Source organism: Apostichopus japonicus, chromosome 9, assembly GCF_037975245.1.
Source record: "Apostichopus japonicus isolate 1M-3 chromosome 9, ASM3797524v1, whole genome shotgun sequence".
In the NCBI taxonomy this organism is placed as follows: Eukaryota; Metazoa; Echinodermata; class Holothuroidea; order Aspidochirotida; family Stichopodidae; genus Apostichopus; species Apostichopus japonicus.
Window position 1 is genome coordinate 13,861,319 of NC_092569.1, and position 17,243 is coordinate 13,878,561.

The window sequence follows — 17,243 nt, forward strand, 5'->3', positions numbered from 1 at the left end:
GGCGCAACTGGTTGACTGATTGTCTGCGCGTCTGGTTGTCTGCGCGTCTGTTTGTCTGTGCGTCTGGTTTCCTGATTGTCTGATTTTTGCGTGTCTGGTTGCTTGCGTGTTTGGTTGCCTGATTGTCTGAGTGTCTGATTCCTTTAAGTGTCCGGTTTTCTGCGTGTCTGATTGTCTGCGTGCTGTTTTTCTGCGTGTCTGTTTGTATGCGTGCCTGGTTGTTTGCGTGTCTGGAATTATTTCTGGTTGTCTGCGTGTCTGGTTTTCTGTCTGCACGTCTAGTTGTCTGCGTGTCTGCTACTCTGGTTGTCTGTCTTGATGTCTGAATTTCTGGTTGTCTGTCTGATTGCAGGCGTGTCTGGTTACCTGCGTGTCTGGATGCCTGCGTGTCGTTGCCTGTGTGTCTGATTGCCTGTCTGGTTGTTAGCCTTGTATGCCTGTCTGGTTGTCTGACTGGTTGTCGACGCGTCTGGTTGACGGTGCATCTGGTTGTTGGCGAGTCTGGTTGTCGGTGCTTCTGGTTGTCGGCGCATCTGTTTGTTTGCGCGTCTGGTTTCCCGATTGTTTGATTGTCTGCGTATCTGGTTGCCTGCGTGTCTGGTTGCCTGCGTGTCTGGTTGCCTGCTAGTCTGGTTGCCTGATTGTCTGAGTGTCTGTTTCTCTGGGTGTCTGGTTTTCTGCGTGTCTGATTCTCTACGTGTCTGGTTGTATGTCTGGTTGTCTCCGTGTCTGGTTGTATGTCTGGTTGCCTGCGTGTCTGTCTGTCTGCGTGTCTGTCTGCGTGTCTGCGATTATGGTAGTCTGTCCTGTTGTCTGGTTGCGTATCTGGTTGTGTACATGTCTGGCTGTGTGCGTGTCTGGCTGTGTGCGTGTCTGGCTGTGTGCGTGTCTGACTGTCTGCGTGTCTGGTTGTTTGGTTGTCTGCGTGTCTGGCTTTCTGCGTGTCTGGTTAACTGCGTGTCTGGCTTGTCGGCGTTTCTGGCTTGTCGGCGTTTCTGGCTTGTCGGCGTGTCTGGATTGTCGGCGTGACTGACTGTCGGTGTGTCTGACTGTCGGTGTGTCTGACTGTCGGCATGTCTGATATCGGCGTGTCTGACTGTCGGCATGGTGGTACAGGTGGTTGCCGGTGGTCCGGATGGCCCTGGTGGTTGTCGGATGGCTTGGGTGGTCCGGGTTGTCTGGATGGTTGCCCATGGTCTGGGGTTGCCATTGGTCCGGTGGTACAGGTGGTTGCCGGTGGTCTGGGTGGTTGTCGGTGGTTCGGGTGGTTGTTTGTGATCTGGGATGTCTGGGTGGTTGTCGGTGATCTGAGTGGTCCGTGTAGCTGTCGATAGTCTGGGTGGTTGTCGGCGGTCCGGGTGGTCTTGGTGGTTGTTGGTGGTCTGGGTGGCTATCGGTGGTCCGGGTCGTCGGGGTTGTCGTCTCTGGTTCCGGGTTTTTGGCGGTCCGGGTGGTCTGGGTGGTTGCCGGTGGTATGGGTGGTTGTCGGTGGTCCAGGTGGTTGTCGGTGGTCTAGGGGTTGTCGGTTGTCCGGGTGGTCTGGGTGGTTGTCGGTGGTCTGGGTGGTCCGGGTGGTTGTCTATAGTCTGGATGTTGTCGGTGGTCTGGATGGTTGTTGGTGGGCTTGGATGTTGTTGGTGGGCTGGGTCGTCCGAATGGTTGTCGGTGGTCTGGGTGATTTCGGGTGGTTGTGGGTGGTCCGGGGGTTGTCGATGGTCCGGGTGGTTTGGATGTTTGTTGATGGTCTGGTTGGTTGTCGGTGGTTGTCGGTGGTCTGGGTGCTGTGGGTGTTTGTCGATGGTCTGGGTGGTCTGGCTGTTGTCTGCGTGTCTGGTTGTCTGCGTGTCTGGTTGTCTGCGTCTCTAGTTGTCTGCGTTTTTGGTTGTCTGTGTGTCTGGTTGTCTGCTTGTATGCGTGTCTGGTTGTTTGTTGCGTGTATGGTTGTCTGTCTGGCTGTCTGTCTGCGTGTCTTGTTGTCGGTCTGCGTGTCTGGTTGTCTGTCTGGTATTCAGCGTGTCTGGCTGTCTGTGTGTCTGATTCTATGCGTGTCTGGTTTCATCATGATGGATCATGAGGGATCATGATGGATCATGAGCTATCATGATGGATCATTAAACACAGCTTATAAACAAGTATACATTGTTAATTGTGAATGAGGTACGTAGGAGTGTAAGACCAGATGTGTAACCTATTTAGAAGGTATCAATGGAACTAACTCCTCGCCATGTCCTACGGGACGAAAAGAGGGCATGGGCAGGGCCTCGGGGGGCAGTTCCCCAGGCGCTCAACCATGATTTTTTTCTTTCATTTGCCATTCAAAATCAACCATGTGAGAATGAGAAAAAGAAAGAGAACTAAGTACACAAGTGAACAATTTGGCGATTACATGGCGCAAAGAGCACAACTTCTATGGCGGAGAGTACTGATGGCGGAATAGCACGGACCCTGGCACAGTACAGTTGTTTGAAGAAACACTATGCATGGTAATCATTTTACAATAGTCCCAGTTGTTACTAGTACATGTGGTGCACTGTGTCTGTTTTTTCTCCTTGTTTAACTTTGCTTTCCAGATTTTAATATTCCCATTCGCAATATCTGCATGACATATTTAAGCTAGTCATTGTTGTGTGGCGGTTTAATGTACATTGCAAAATTGGGAATTTCCGGAAGACAATACAAACTGACTAAACAAAGCAAAAACCGTTCATTGTAAAAGCTATGTAGACAACAGACCTTGACACATTTACTGCAACGTGCAAAGTAGTTTTTGGAAAGAATCTGAAATATTACACATTTATCTAAAATCTATGTGTGGTTTTTCGCAGGTGACTTACATTTTCTCCATGAAATGAAGCACAGTAGGCTATGTGATCTGCTATATGTCCATGATGCATGCATGTTCGTCTAAGCCTTTACTACCTTTTTTTTAACCTGAGGCTCAAATGGTGACCAGCTCCGAAACTTTAAAACATTCCTAATGGTTTCACTCTGTACTCTTCTAAACTTCCATCAAAACTTAAGAATGCTATTTTCCACTCTCAATACATGGTTTGTACATTATAAACTATTTCAAACAAGTACGTCATGATCTCTATTGGGATGAGGATTTCTATCACTCTGGTATTTTCCGACACATATTTTGTAATGGTATCCCATGTTTCCGCTATAATGATGTGCTGTTCGATTGTACGTCTAACAGAGCAGTTTTTGGAAAGAATCTGAAAGAATCTGGAATATCTGGAATCTGAAAAGAATCTGAAATATTACACATTTATCTAAAATCTATTTGTGGTTTTTCGAAGGTGACTTACATTTTCTCCATGAAATGAAGCACAGTAGGCTATGTGATCTGCTATATGTCCATGATGCATGCATGTTCTTCTAAGCCTTTACTACCTTTTTTTTAACATGAGGCTCAAATGGTGACCAGCTCCGAAACTTTAAAACATTCCTAATGGTTTCACTCTGTACTCTTCTAAACTTCCATCAAAACTTAAGAATGCTACTTTCCACTCTCAGTACATGGTTTGTACATTATAAACTATTTCAAACAAGTACGTCATGATCTCTATTGGGATGAGGATTTCTATCACTCTGGTATTTTCCGACAAATATTTTGTAATGGTATCCCATGTTTCCGCTGTAATGATGTGCTGTTCGATTGTAAGTCTAACAGAACATTTGGCAGAAAATTTCACGAGAATACCGGTTGCTGCTCGTAATATATAGATTATATTCTGTAACCCGCCTACTCATGATTGTAGTGCGCGTGCGCGCTACAATATTGGCTTTACTGGCCAAGTGAACGATACCTACATGACTGGACGTTGAAACTTAAAGTTTCATATAGTCAATGGACATTTGCAGTTTCAGAGTCTAGATGCGTAGCCAACTTATTCTGAGGCTGGCACGGAGCTCACTAGTGACCTCACATTGTAGGTTCTTACATGAATACTCCATGGTGTGTTGTCCGATTAAAAACTAACACCATGAACAACCGGAAAGTACTACCTATATAATACTGCAAGCACTCCACGCGCACTACAATACTGCGTATTTGCAAAGTTCTTCAAAATACTGCAAGCACTCTATGTGCACTACAATACTGCGTATTTGCAAAGTTCTTCATATAATACTGCAAGCACTCAATGCCAATACAATACTGCGTATTTGCAAAGTTCTTCCTATAATACTGTAAGTACTCCACGCGCATAAAATATTGCGTTAATATTTCCAGGCAAATGTAGTTCTTGTTATGTATGTTTTCTTTTCCCTAGTTGGTTAGTTGTCACTACTAAACCGAATTCTAATTTTCATAAAAGGGAAGAGAAAGAGGGCGTAAAGTCTAGTGAGAGGAAACTGTCTTTACGATCACTGTTGCTATGCTGTCGATGATGCGATTTAAAAATGTAATCAAATGGAAAGTATCACAATCAAGTGATTCAAAATCACAAAACAAATCCGGAAAGATAATGTTCTTTTGCTAATAAATGTACATAATACCATCTATATGTGACAGAAAGCCTTAATAATCTATCGTGTTCTTCTACATAAATGTTCAAATTTCTGAACAGCAATCTGAGTAGAAAGTTATCAATGAATATTGACAGAGCAAAGAAACTATCACTTAAGACCTTAGGTAATTTAGTCATTTTAACAATGTGCCATAATGTTGAATTTCTCTTGAAATACAAGAAAACACATCAACTTTATTTCATTGATTTATTTTCCACAGCTAGATGAACTATTTCACATAATTGACTACATTAATATATCCACTAGGACAAATGCAGGCGTCTTGCCCGGAAGTCCGGAACAATTATTGTAGCAGCCGAGCAAACCATCTGGATCTTCGCAAGTGAACTCACAGGTACAAGTCATCCACTGCGTATTAGTGGGACAGGATTCCGGAGTACTCATCACTGCAAGGAATCATCGGGTAGAAAACTATTAAACGCAATTCTTATGTATTAATTTTTTTTTAAAGATTTTTAAAGCTACACTAACACCATGCATACGGTAATTATTATTGTTTTATATTTCTTTATTTGTTTTCCCTGTCTTCCGCCATTCCCTAGCAAGTCCCCTCTTCTTTTCCAAGCCACTGTTGTTTCCCTTAGGCGCCATATTGATGTATGCAATGAGGTTTGTGTACCTATTCAATTCACCACGTGTGCGTTGTGTGTCCGTACAAGAAAAGTTAATTACTCACTGAGTTCGTTACAGTGTGTGTTCCGTAGGCTATTCGTACCGAGTATCACAGATGGTTTGAAATTGAAGGGGCTATTGTAGTATGGCTGAGATGCCGAAGGGAAGGAGGGCGCTAGGGTGGAACGAACTTTCGGAACACCCTATAATAATACATGGGAATGAAGGGCTTATAGTTGATTTACATATAGGAAATAGAATAAAACCTCTAAAGGAGTAAAATGTCGTAGCCGACACCACTCGCATATGAAATATTCCTCTGTCGATCTAGTCAGATTATTGCTACTTTAGATCGATTGAAAAATAATAAGCTTACAGTCTGAACTACAATCGCTTCCTAGTCGCTTAAGTATCAATTAGAAAACATGGTTGTTAATTTCTTATAACATGTCATCCTCTAAACCAAGTAGGCCTTGAAAACTGATTTGTATGTATAGAGGTTTGAAACCAGTAAGGTGGTCATTCCATTGTAGGGTTTTGTCACCTATATCGAGCAATGATTGTTCTGTTTTCGTAAAAAATGTTGCCTTACTATTGAGATCAAATATGTTACCAACCAACCCAGGAATCATTGTTAAAGCTGGGTCTCGAAAGAGCTAATTTGAACAGACTATGTTAAATGCAATGGAAATAAACGCACCAAGTGTGTATAGATATTTATATATATACTTACTCATTGCGGTTGCAAATGTGTTGAAAGGTCCATGGCTACCAAGAAGTGCAGCAAAACAAGCCAATAAATCGTTGTAACAGCCAACATACTCTTCTGTATAACTTCTTTGTTACAATAAACAAGACCTGGCCTCTTTTCGTTTCGCTTAGAACACCATAGATCAACGAACGCGAAAATTCTCTCACTGTTTGAGAAAAACCAATAATTTTTATTTCAACATTTAAAAAATTACCGACGCAAAGTAAGTATCGTCATCTATTGTTGATTCCCCTACAAGAAAAACAAAACAAAGTTTATACTTTCTGTTGCCATTATACTGATGATACATTATACTGATGATACATTATACTGATGATACATTTGATTCAGTGATCGATCTCCCTCTGTTTGGTATGCAAGAGACGGAATAAACGTAAATATATCAACAGAACACGGAAGTTGTATTATTTAACCACTTGCAACACGACGTAGTATCCCTATTCTTGTTCTTCAGAAGAAAAACTGTTTGTCTGTGATGAATTCAGCGTTGGAAACCGTTTGTTCTTGTCTTCTGAATGATATTGATTTGCTGATGATATTCATATCTCTTACTATTTTGTTTAAAGTTTCTCCATTTTGCGATAATGATTATCTTGAAATGCACATATAAAATCGTTAGCAATTTGTTGCCCACAACGTGGGTTTGGAAGATATGGATGTATTGATGACTTTGTTTGTGCGAAATGCTATAGCAAAAATAAGCCAAACAACAGAAAGTAACGAAACAAAAGCAATATGTCGTGTTCCGGTAAGTAATTGAGGTCGATTATTCATAATTGATTGTAAAACTGATGAACTCTAAAGCAAATCGGAATAGAAAATAGTGTCAATGAGAAACAAGATATTGACGCAAACAAAACTGATACATTGTTAACAAAGAGAGCAAATTCCTGAACGAAGAAACAGGAGTATTAGCAAAGATTACTTTATACACAGATATAATAAAGTACAGAGTGGGAAATTATTTATAGTTTACCAACCGTAAAAGGATAGCTAACGAAGAGTTTTAAGTTTTGGAGAAAAAAGAAAAGAAAAGAGGAACAGAGCCAAACAAACAATGCGTTTAACTGTTGTAACCTTCGCTTGTTTATTGATGTGTGACAACTTCATGGCCACACATGTCACAGGTATGTACGATTATATCCTCTGTATGTAATAAGTGTTACTACTGTTATACGTATTGCTGGTTTTTGTCGCTCGCTTAGCATGAATTACTGGTATTGTTTTGTTTATTGCAAGACATCTATTTGCCTTCATGTGCTACGTATGTTGTTAATCAATGTTTTCGGGAATTTTATTATTTCTGTCGAGGCTCTACTGACCTTGGCAAGAACTATAGAAATACATTCTGCGACATTGTGGTGCTCTCTTCAATGAAGATCAAAACAGGTTGCTGCAATCTTTGAAATGATAGTATGTTTTGTGGGAAAGTATATTCTTCATTTTCTGTGGGGAAAACGTTTAAATCATTCGTTATCCTTGTCATGGTATACATGCTATCGTTTTGTTTTTTATTATCTCATCTCCCTACAATGTAATGTATAGGTGCGTGAGTGTGTGTGTGTGTGGACGATTGATATCAAAGGTCAAATTGGTCTAAATTGTGCGAAAGAGTATGTTGCGAACTCCTAGACCGCAAGTCAGATCAAGTTCAAACTTGGTAAGTCGGTGCCCGATAATGTAAACTTGGGCCTGTGTAACTGATGACTCCTGAGTTCTTAGGCAAACAAAATAAATGTTTTTTTTTACCATTTTCTGCTTGTCAACATGTACTAAACATTCATTAAACCACACGATCAACTATATTAACGTTTATATTCAACACAGGTGTTTGTCAATTTGAGTTATACAAACAATCTGTTCACCTTCAAGGAGGATATTTTGAAGAGGACACTGGTAAGTGGCCTATAAGTGAATGGCTTTACTCTAAAATTTAAGTTTCATATGTTGTAACCCGATTCCAAAGACTGCAATCAGTAAATTTCGTATTGTCATAGCTATCTATTACTTTGGAAAAATGACCCTTTAAACAGCGGATGGTCATCAGAAACTTTACTGTAACATACCAACCATTAAGTCACTTCCTTAAATGCAACACAGAATTCAATAGAAAAACAAGTAATTTGGCTTATCTTTAAAAACAAAAACGACAAAAACGTCCGAAACGACAGTTTTGATTGAGGGGATTGATTTCATCTTCTGCAGGCTGCTTTTTTGAAATGTCTTATCTAGCAAGTTTATGCAACTGGTTGCTTCTAATTGTACGAACACTTCATACATATCACTTTTAAAATCTTTCAAAATTTAGGCTTTTCATTTTTTTCATTTCGTTTTTTGATTCTTGTTACGCACACACTGTTGTAGCAGTCTTTTATTGCAAGGCGAGAGCAACGCGATCACTTGCTTTAAACTAATATTCCAATCGCCAAGTTTTAAAGATGCTTGTTATGACAATTTGAGAAATGTATGTATGCCTATCTCACATTGGGAATTTCTTTAACAGAGTCAAGTCCGAAAGCAGCAACTCTGAAGTCTTATCATATATATAATCTTCAAAGAGATGAACTACAACATGCAGGTAATGAAAGAAATTCTAAATATTTGTGATTCGTTAAGACCACTTTTTGCATAGTTTTTACTACAGTAACAACAGTGCATAGGAATTACGTATTTGAACTAGTACTAACATTAATAATGATATTTTCATTTGTGAACATTGTGTTGCATGCCGATTATCATGCTGTATTTTCCCCCGACTTTTTTGTATCATTGCAGGCTAATGTAGAACAATTTGATTGGTAGCGCTGTGCATGTTTAACCTATCCATAAACAAGAATCTAGCTATAAGAGCTTTCTAGTCTTGATCATCAAACTGCGAATCAATAAAAAAAGTACCATTAAGGGTTAGGAATTACTATCATTCTCTGTTATAATACTACACGTCTTTGTTTAGTTTCTTCAACAGATGCAACGTCTAGTCCACCTACTGTTAAAACTCATGAGACAACTGATCGTATTACAGGTAAATATTGTACAGATATATTACTAATCGATGTTGACGTAAAGTTACCTAAATTAACGGGAGGTGTATAGGTATTTGCAGAGCATGATTAAACACGAGTGGAATCGCACTTTAAAAACATAACGAAACACAAGTTATACCATTATAATGAGATTTAGTATCTCATTTCACAAACTCCATTCTGTGCTAAAACATTCAAGAACGATCGAAATGTGTTTATTTACTGAACATTTTTATACTTCTAAATTCATGAATTGAATATTTCTCTAACAGATCAGAGGCAAAACCTAACCACATTGGGCAATTACAAGACAACAGACTGATCACTGAAATTAACACACACAAATTATTTGCAAATCTTCTAAAATTGATACGTACATATAATATGTCATTTTCTCAACTTGACTGGACGTAAGTGAGATTCTTAGGCAAAACGACCGTTGCACATGCGTTAATACGATTCAAAGAGAATGTATAATTCTTAATATTATTTTAAAATTTAAGATTCATGTATGTTTACCTTACCTGTCGGACAAATCGTCAAATCCAACCACAGTGCAGAACAATTGCCAAACATGTGGTCATAAAAAAGGTAAATATACGCCATTATTTATAACTAGCATTCCTCTTTCCAGTTTCGACCAAAGTTTATGCATTCCGACTAACATGTTAGATAGGTGACTGTTATAAGGAACATTATTCAATTCGACGTATAAGGAAGCACATGACGGGTAAACATCACTTTATACAAATAAATGAAATTGTTCTTTCTTAATGTTGATTTATTCTTCAAAATTCATGTAGTTTTAATTGCTTTTTTCTTTTAAAAAGATCAGACGTCAAATCCAACCACTTTGGATACCCACGGAACAAGTGATCATAATACTGGTAAATGTTATAGATAAGTAACTTGCATTCGTTGTTCTTGACAATAATTCATAACGTCAGCTGTAATTGGTAGGAGACATGATGGTGATTATCCATCCATACCAATCATCAAAAGTTTCAAGCTATTCAAATATCATGTGGTTCATTATTTTCTTTTGCATATTACAAGTCAAATCCAACCACAGTGAACAGTTACGAAATAAGTGATCATACTTTTGGTTAATATCAGAACAATAACTAAAATTCCTTCATTTTCAGTTTCTCAACTCGACTGGGTGTAAGCGAGTTTCTTAGGTCAAACGACTGGTGCACCATAGTTTATACGATTCAAAGAGATTGATATGGAAGTCTTATGTATTTGTAAGCATTTTTCTTCACCTTCCAGACAAACCGTCAAATCCAACCACAGTACAGGATAATTACCAAACAGGTGATCATACAACAGGTAAATCTATGCCAGTATTTATTTCTTGCATTCCTCTTTTCAGTTCTGACCAAAGTTCACGCAATCCGACTAACATGTAAGATAGGTGACTTTTATAAGGAACATTACTCAATTCGACGAATATATGTGTAAGGAAGCAAGTGATGGGTGAATATCACTTCATACAAATAATGAACAATAACTAATATTCCTTTATTTCATTTCTAACATAGTTCTTACAATCCAAATAGGTTTATTACCATATTGAATGACAAGCTCAGCTCGAGTTAAATTAAGTCAATGTACAGGAGAATCACAAATGAAAATCAAAATGAATCAGGGATTAAAAAATAAGTTCTGGTAAGCATTTTGAATATATTTCACTGTATTGCGTCCGCAGAAAGATGTATGACAGTTATTAGAAAATCTGCTAGAATACACATCATGTAAATGAGATACAAATATAAAGCGATAGAGAGATGAATCTGATCCAAAATAACATTGTAATATATCTTAACGCGGAATCAAAGAATTTTAAAATGTTGTTCTCTGTTAATACTTACGAGTTAGAACTGTAAGTCTGAGGATAGCATTGTAACTTCTGTTGCAATCACGGTCTGGTTGTTGGTTTGTGACGTTATAAGAACGAACGTAAAAAGACTGTGGCAAATCCATGATCAAACTTTATGCACTGCGGCAAACATTAAACACTTAGAAACATCATTTCGTGCCAACAAAATGTGCTTGCAGACATATTATATATTTAGATTAGTTTCATAATAGTGACTGAGTTTACTTCTTCTATCACAAATTAAAAATATATGGATTTGTAATGCTTTCATTATATATTGTTACAGATGTAGCGTTCAATCCAAGCACAGAAAAAACTACTTACAAATCAACCGACCATTCAACAGGTAAAATATTAAGACTATCTTTACTAACGAACGGAATTTTTAGTTTAAATTTTAGTTGTGATAAGAATATTGTCTGCATTTCATTTCACTTCTTTTTATGACATTATTTTTATTCTATTGTAAATATTTTTCTTCTTTTTAAATAAAAGTAACAACATTACGTCAAATCACTGCGGAAATTTTCAAAACAACTGATGGAATTATTGATGAATATTTACCGTCAAGCGGTAGTAATTGTACAAACTAAATTGTTTCATAAAAAGATTAACGACATTAAAATTATCCAAAATAACGGAAGTTAGACAAGCCAAGTTATTTTGCTATAGATGATTTTCTTTCCATGTTGACAATCATAGGGAAATGGACTTACCACCTTTATTTCATATACTTTATCTTGCAATATAGAGAAAACTCCCATCAAATAATAATAAGATTGAGAAATTATTGAGAACATCTAATCCGCAAAAATGCTAAAAAAAACTATTATTTTGATTGCTACAAAAGAGTTATACGGATGTGTCATGTGACAGTGAAACTCCACGCATCATATCAACACGATAAGGTGTTTTGTTTAAATTAATAGTAACAACAGTCGAGAGTTCGTTGTGTAAGAAATTGCAACAATCAGGTATCCATTTGATATTTTGCAACCAGCTTCTTTCAAAACATGTATTTTGCCTTGATTACTTGAAAAAAATAACGCATATGAACAGCTTTTTCTTAATACCTTTTATTTGTGTTCTTTATACTTATATCAAGTATTTATCACAGTTCATAGACTTTCACAGCAGTAGGTTTTGCACCATTCTGGCGTCTTACGTACTTTATGTTTATGTTAACATCTCTAACAGATTCAACGTCAAATCCAACAACTATAGAAACTGATAGATCAACTCAACAGACTACAGGTAAAGGTTATTTACTGTATAAGCTTACCCTATTCGATACAATATCAAAATCGAAAATCATGTATATATACCACCCCACCCCACCCTACTCACCCCTTCCTTCCATTTGCTGTCTTTATCATCATAGTTATTATCATCTAATATACTGATGCTTTCGTAAAAGCTTTCATCAATGAGTTTGAAAGATTCAGCTGTCAATTGATCTAGGCTTCTATTATCTGTAAATCAATATGTTCAGCTGTTTTAGGCAATAGACAATCGTCATAACTTGAAACGTTCACTGGGTATTAAATGCGGAAAACCTAAACAACTCTCAGTTTATTGTAACGATTCAACTATTCTTTTGACAGACATACAATTACATTTGTATAATGTTTAGACTTTACTTTCAAAAGCGTTTGCTATAGAACCAGTGTACCTCTCAAGGGCATGACTTTTATGTCACTTGCTGATGAGGATGCATTAACTAATTAACTTTCATACCCACCCCCCATCCCCTCACCATCTCCAGAAAAAGGAAAGAAAAAAGAGAGCAACTAACAAAAAACATTAACCGAGCGTATGGACCACTGAAAACCTCAACTACAAACTAATCTTAAAAGAAAAGAATTATTGACATAACAGCGCATAATTGAACATGTTGCGTGATGCGTATATGTAGATGAAACGCTTTGGACATGCGCCCAGGGAACATACAGCATTTGGGGTTCTTCTCCTACTTTGCGACGCTCCTACCATTTGAACACCTATCCCTTAGGTAAACAATCTCCACAGCAACCACATTTTAGTTTATAGTAAAGGCCAATTGTATCTTTAAATATGTTGTTTCATGAAAACCGAGGTAAAGCTGAAAAAAATTTCCCACATAAAAAGTCTTGCGGATGACGATGTCTACACTAATACTGTACCACTCACCGCTGTTACATTATTCCTACACGCTGTCGATCCGAAGAATCAGAATGAGAAATATTTTTTTCTTCCTTTTATTTTTGATCTCTTTTTATTTTGTTACTATCTAGTTCCGACAACTCCAATTTCGTGTCCATTAAATACTGTATGGTCAAACTGCACTTGCCAGACAACCTGTGATGATCCTACCGAAGTATACGGTTGCTTTAACAGCTGTGGCTCTGGAGAGACATGTCTTTGTCCAGATGGTTTCTTTTTAAGTGGGGAAGACTGTGTAACTGATAACCAATGTGGATGTTATCATGCGACAGCTGGAGTGATTCCTGTAAGTCTTACATGCTCATTTAGACAATGAAACTTGATATTTTATTTGTTAGGTGCTCTGCAACAATAAACAAATTTATTAATTGAAAGGGTGATTAAGTAATTCGGAAGACGAGAAATTAAAAAAATAAATGAAACAATACAGTGTATTTTGTTTTTTAGAAGGAATGACGCTGTCCAAATCCATATACAAGAACGTTTTGTCACACACACGAGGCAGGTACATGCAGGCGATTGATTATGCAATTATTGGCAATGCTGATCAGAAAAAAAATATCATATCGATTTATATATAACATTAGTAGGCAATTTTAATCGGAAGACACCGGGGTTAACCACAGAGCTAACACTCCTAGCAGGCTTATTTTAACACTATATCTTCTTTTTGGTTGTTGATAGAATGGAGAGTCGTACCTTGACACAACATGTTCGAATATTTGTTCATGTGAAGATAACGTGTTAAGTTGCAACGGCTACTCTTGTAGTGCTACTGCAACGTGTCGAACTGAAGGCAATGGAAGCAAATGTATGTGTAATGATGGCTTTATGGGAGATGGTGCAACGTGTGAGCGGGTGAAGGATTGTTGGGATGTCTACAACAATGTTTCAACTGACGAGGGCCTTCACCATATCTATCCCTCTGCATGGCCGCTGTCTTCTTTTGAAGTATATTGTAAAGAAGGCTGGACGGTAAGTTTTGTAGTGTATATAACGATGATATACATATGTGAACCAAAAGCTGTCTGGAAGGTAGCTTGCAATATTGAGCACACAATTTTTCTTTAATACAAAAACAATGATTCAGGATTCCATATAAACCTCTCAGACCCAATTATTGAAAAAGTTTGATCATGTATAAATCAGTTGCTCTCCTCACTTTGTGTGCTAAATAAATATTACTGAACACCAATAATTGCCTCATTAACATTTGGAAGAGAAAAAGATGATTTCGTGGGGTGTATTCTTTTACATTAAAACATATTTAAACGTTGTAAAATAAAACATTTTGCAACTAAGTACCGTTAATCATAGAACATGTTTTGTATGGGGGAGTGGAGTCCCCCTCACCATTGGGCCTCAACAACGACCATTTCCGGAGGGTCGTCAAGATCGTCAAGGTGAAAGCCAACAATTTTGAATACCAGGGATTTCAAAACAATAAGGTTGATTTCGTATAGAACTCTGAGCACATACCTGTTTTAATTTCCAACACATACCAGTTGAATGACACACATATATATATATATGTAATTTCATATTTTTTACTTTAAAGCTTATACAAAAGCGTATGGACGGCTCCATTGACTTCAATAGTGACTGGGATAGCTACAAAAACGGTTTTGGTAATTTGGACGGAGAATTCTGGCTCGGAAACGAAAAGATACACACCATTACGACACAACAGAATTACGAAATTAAAATAGATTTTACAATTACCGTTTTGAATGCGGCAGTATTTTTGCAGTATGATTTATTTCGGATCAGCACAGAGGCTGACGACTATAAACTCATAGACCTTGGTGACCAGACTGGGAGCTTCGGTAAGTACCGCTTATTCTCCTTGAAGAATACATAAATAACTCGATTGCAAATTTTTACGTTAAGTAATACGATGTTTTTTTACCCTCCCCCACCACCCAGCTCCGTCTAGCCCAAATAAAATGAATCAATTGTATTGAGTTTCTCAATATTTGAAAGTGGTTTTACCTTAATACTCAAATTTTAATTTTCCCGTACGGTCACTGGTCGCAATTTTAAAGCTGTTTTCTTTACTTTTTAGCTGAAGAAAAAAACAACCGTTGACCATTTATTCAATGTTCTGATGTAAACCATAATGCAAAAGCAATGTTTTGGTGTTTATTTCTTCAGTTTGATAATAAACTTGATTACTTCAAATGGTTCGCAACAAGAATTTAGTTTATCACGTTCACTTAATCATATAGTGGACCGTTATTTGAACTACTGTAGTGAGAGTGAACATAGGTTATCAAAACCTCAACTGAGCGGAAAGTTTCTGTGATCTCTTCCACTCTTGTACCATTTCATCAAGTCAAAACTACTGGAAAGAACCTTTCATAAGCGCTGTTTGCTTTGTATATCGTCACAATCCAAAGCAATGCTTTTGTAAAATGATTACGTGATAATGGTCCGGTAGACTAATTAGTGCAAACCACAAGAAAATTAACCTATATGACCTAAACCAAATTTAGACCATTAGTGTTGTCTTTCAAATATTCATCGTATTTCAAGGCATTTCTTTGTATATACCAGTCATTTTTATATGTTGTGGATACCGTTGACTGCTAAAACCTCGAATATTACTACAAACTATCTCCTTCTTATGTAGATTTTTTCAATTTTATGGAATATCATCGTGACCAAAGCTTTACCACCTACGATAGGGACAACGATGCGTCATCTTCTAACTGTGCGGTGAAACACACGGGTGGATGGTGGCACAAAGTCTGCTACAGCAGCAACTTTAACGGTTTGTATGGAGACGACTGGGACGTTGGTATTTGCATCGTTAATAAAAACACAAGAATACACGACTGCAACATAAAAACGGTCGAAATGAAGATTCGACCAGTGTAAGACATCGCTTTCTCGTCGGACGTGAACCGTCATGCCAATTTTCATTACATAAGCGAGTAGCTCTGTATTATTTCACTAGAGTATTTTTAATAAGAAAATAGACATGGTTTGTGAACGGTTGCGATATGCTGCATAAAAATACATCAGTATTCTATGTGGAATTTAACGCAACGGTGTGATGTAATACAAATTGAGATGAGTTTCTGTATGCGATCTGTTTACAGTATTAATTATTTAGCTTTAAGTTTAGTTTAAATAAAGCGTTTTGTAAGGTTTGTTAGTCAGGTTCGTTTAAGTTGAAGCACACCAATAGACGAAGACTTAATGTCGAACTATTTTGCAAAAATTTGGAAGAAAAATGCCATAGTATATTATATATAGTCAACGTGTAACAGCTTCGCAGTAACTACTGTGCCGACTGTAACACTTGTTACCGTGTTGTGAGCACAGCGCAGTTGTTACTAATTTACGGTTGTGGAACATGAACAGTTGTTACTGTACTAGGTATGAGTATCGGGTGATATGCGTAATACGTCAACATTAAACGTTTTGGCAGTTGACATGCTCATTTACCGAACGAGCACTTGCCCAACATAAGAATTCTATTGCTTAATTTAATACTGATACACTGTGTTGTCTAATGTCTATAGTGTTCGTCTAGTTGTAGTTTCATATTTTGCTGTAATGAATAAAAAAAAATAAAGGCTGACAAATATTTTGCGAAAAATATTGAAAATATTTGGAATGAATTAAATATGGAATGATAAAACAATCGCTAAAGAGACCACTATATGACATACTGAAAGACTGAGACAGAAAATAAAAATGCACTGGAACTGAAACAGTGAAACTATATAGAAGCTTTTAACATAATTGGTATGAAACTCATAATACTAGTCATATGCACTAATTGGAACTTAAATTTAAATTACAGCAAGATGAGTTAACATATATGTAATCCTATAATGCTCCCTATTAATATATCGTTCGTGTTATCAATGTTCATTTAGATGTAACACGATTGATCATACTGCGTTGGCACATCCTCACCTCGTGTAACCTGGAAGTGTTTAATGATCGACAATAGTAGAGGCCAAATTAATATTTTGCTCGGTAGGTCCCGTCTTATCGTTCCCACGTTGTTTGCCTACGTAGGCACTTCATCGGAAATTGGTCCAGGATAGACAGACAACCAAGGTACCAAGATAACGAACAAATAATAATGCGCAACACAATCATAATTAAGTTTTAATCCCGTCATGAAACATTATATTTAGACACATAAACACATAACTTTCCAGAAAGGAGGGCTGCTTGAATTGATGTCAGCTTTTCA

General features: G+C 37.5%; 1 protein-coding gene across 3 annotated transcripts; it reads left to right on the forward strand.

Moving 5' to 3' along the window:
- Window positions 1-6,802: 6,802 nt before the first annotated feature.
- Window positions 6,803-17,242, forward strand: LOC139974472 (uncharacterized). Of its 3 annotated transcripts, XM_071981650.1 has the most exons (13): window positions 6,803-7,047; window positions 7,748-7,816; window positions 8,424-8,498; window positions 8,886-8,942; window positions 9,499-9,534; window positions 9,774-9,830; window positions 10,216-10,275; window positions 11,112-11,171; window positions 12,023-12,079; window positions 13,099-13,313; window positions 13,712-14,002; window positions 14,586-14,853; window positions 15,660-17,242. In XM_071981650.1, exons 1-13 carry the CDS (start codon window positions 6,978-6,980, stop codon window positions 15,905-15,907), a joined length of 1,563 nt encoding a protein of 520 aa, XP_071837751.1. In that variant the 5' UTR covers window positions 6,803-6,977; the 3' UTR covers window positions 15,908-17,242. The 3 variants fall into 3 exon arrangements, with proteins under 3 accessions (XP_071837751.1, XP_071837752.1, XP_071837753.1); XM_071981651.1 differs by lacking the exon at window positions 9,499-9,534 and having other exon boundaries at window positions 8,874-8,942; XM_071981652.1 differs by lacking the exon at window positions 9,499-9,534.
- The last annotated feature ends 1 nt before the right edge of the window (window position 17,243 follows it).

What these genes read in the sequence shown, in the direction of transcription:
- LOC139974472 (XM_071981650.1), top strand. Translation starts at nt 6,978, where the DNA reads ATGCGTTTAACTGTTGTAACCTTCGCTTGTTTATTGATGTGTGACAAC. An exon ending in ATATTTTGAAGAGGACACTG is followed by an intron (nt 7,817 to 8,423) that starts GTAAGTGGCCTA and finishes TTTCTTTAACAG; the next exon opens with AGTCAAGTCCGAAAGCAGCA. An exon ending in ATTGTAAAGAAGGCTGGACG is followed by an intron (nt 14,003 to 14,585) that starts GTAAGTTTTGTA and finishes TTTACTTTAAAG; the next exon opens with CTTATACAAAAGCGTATGGA.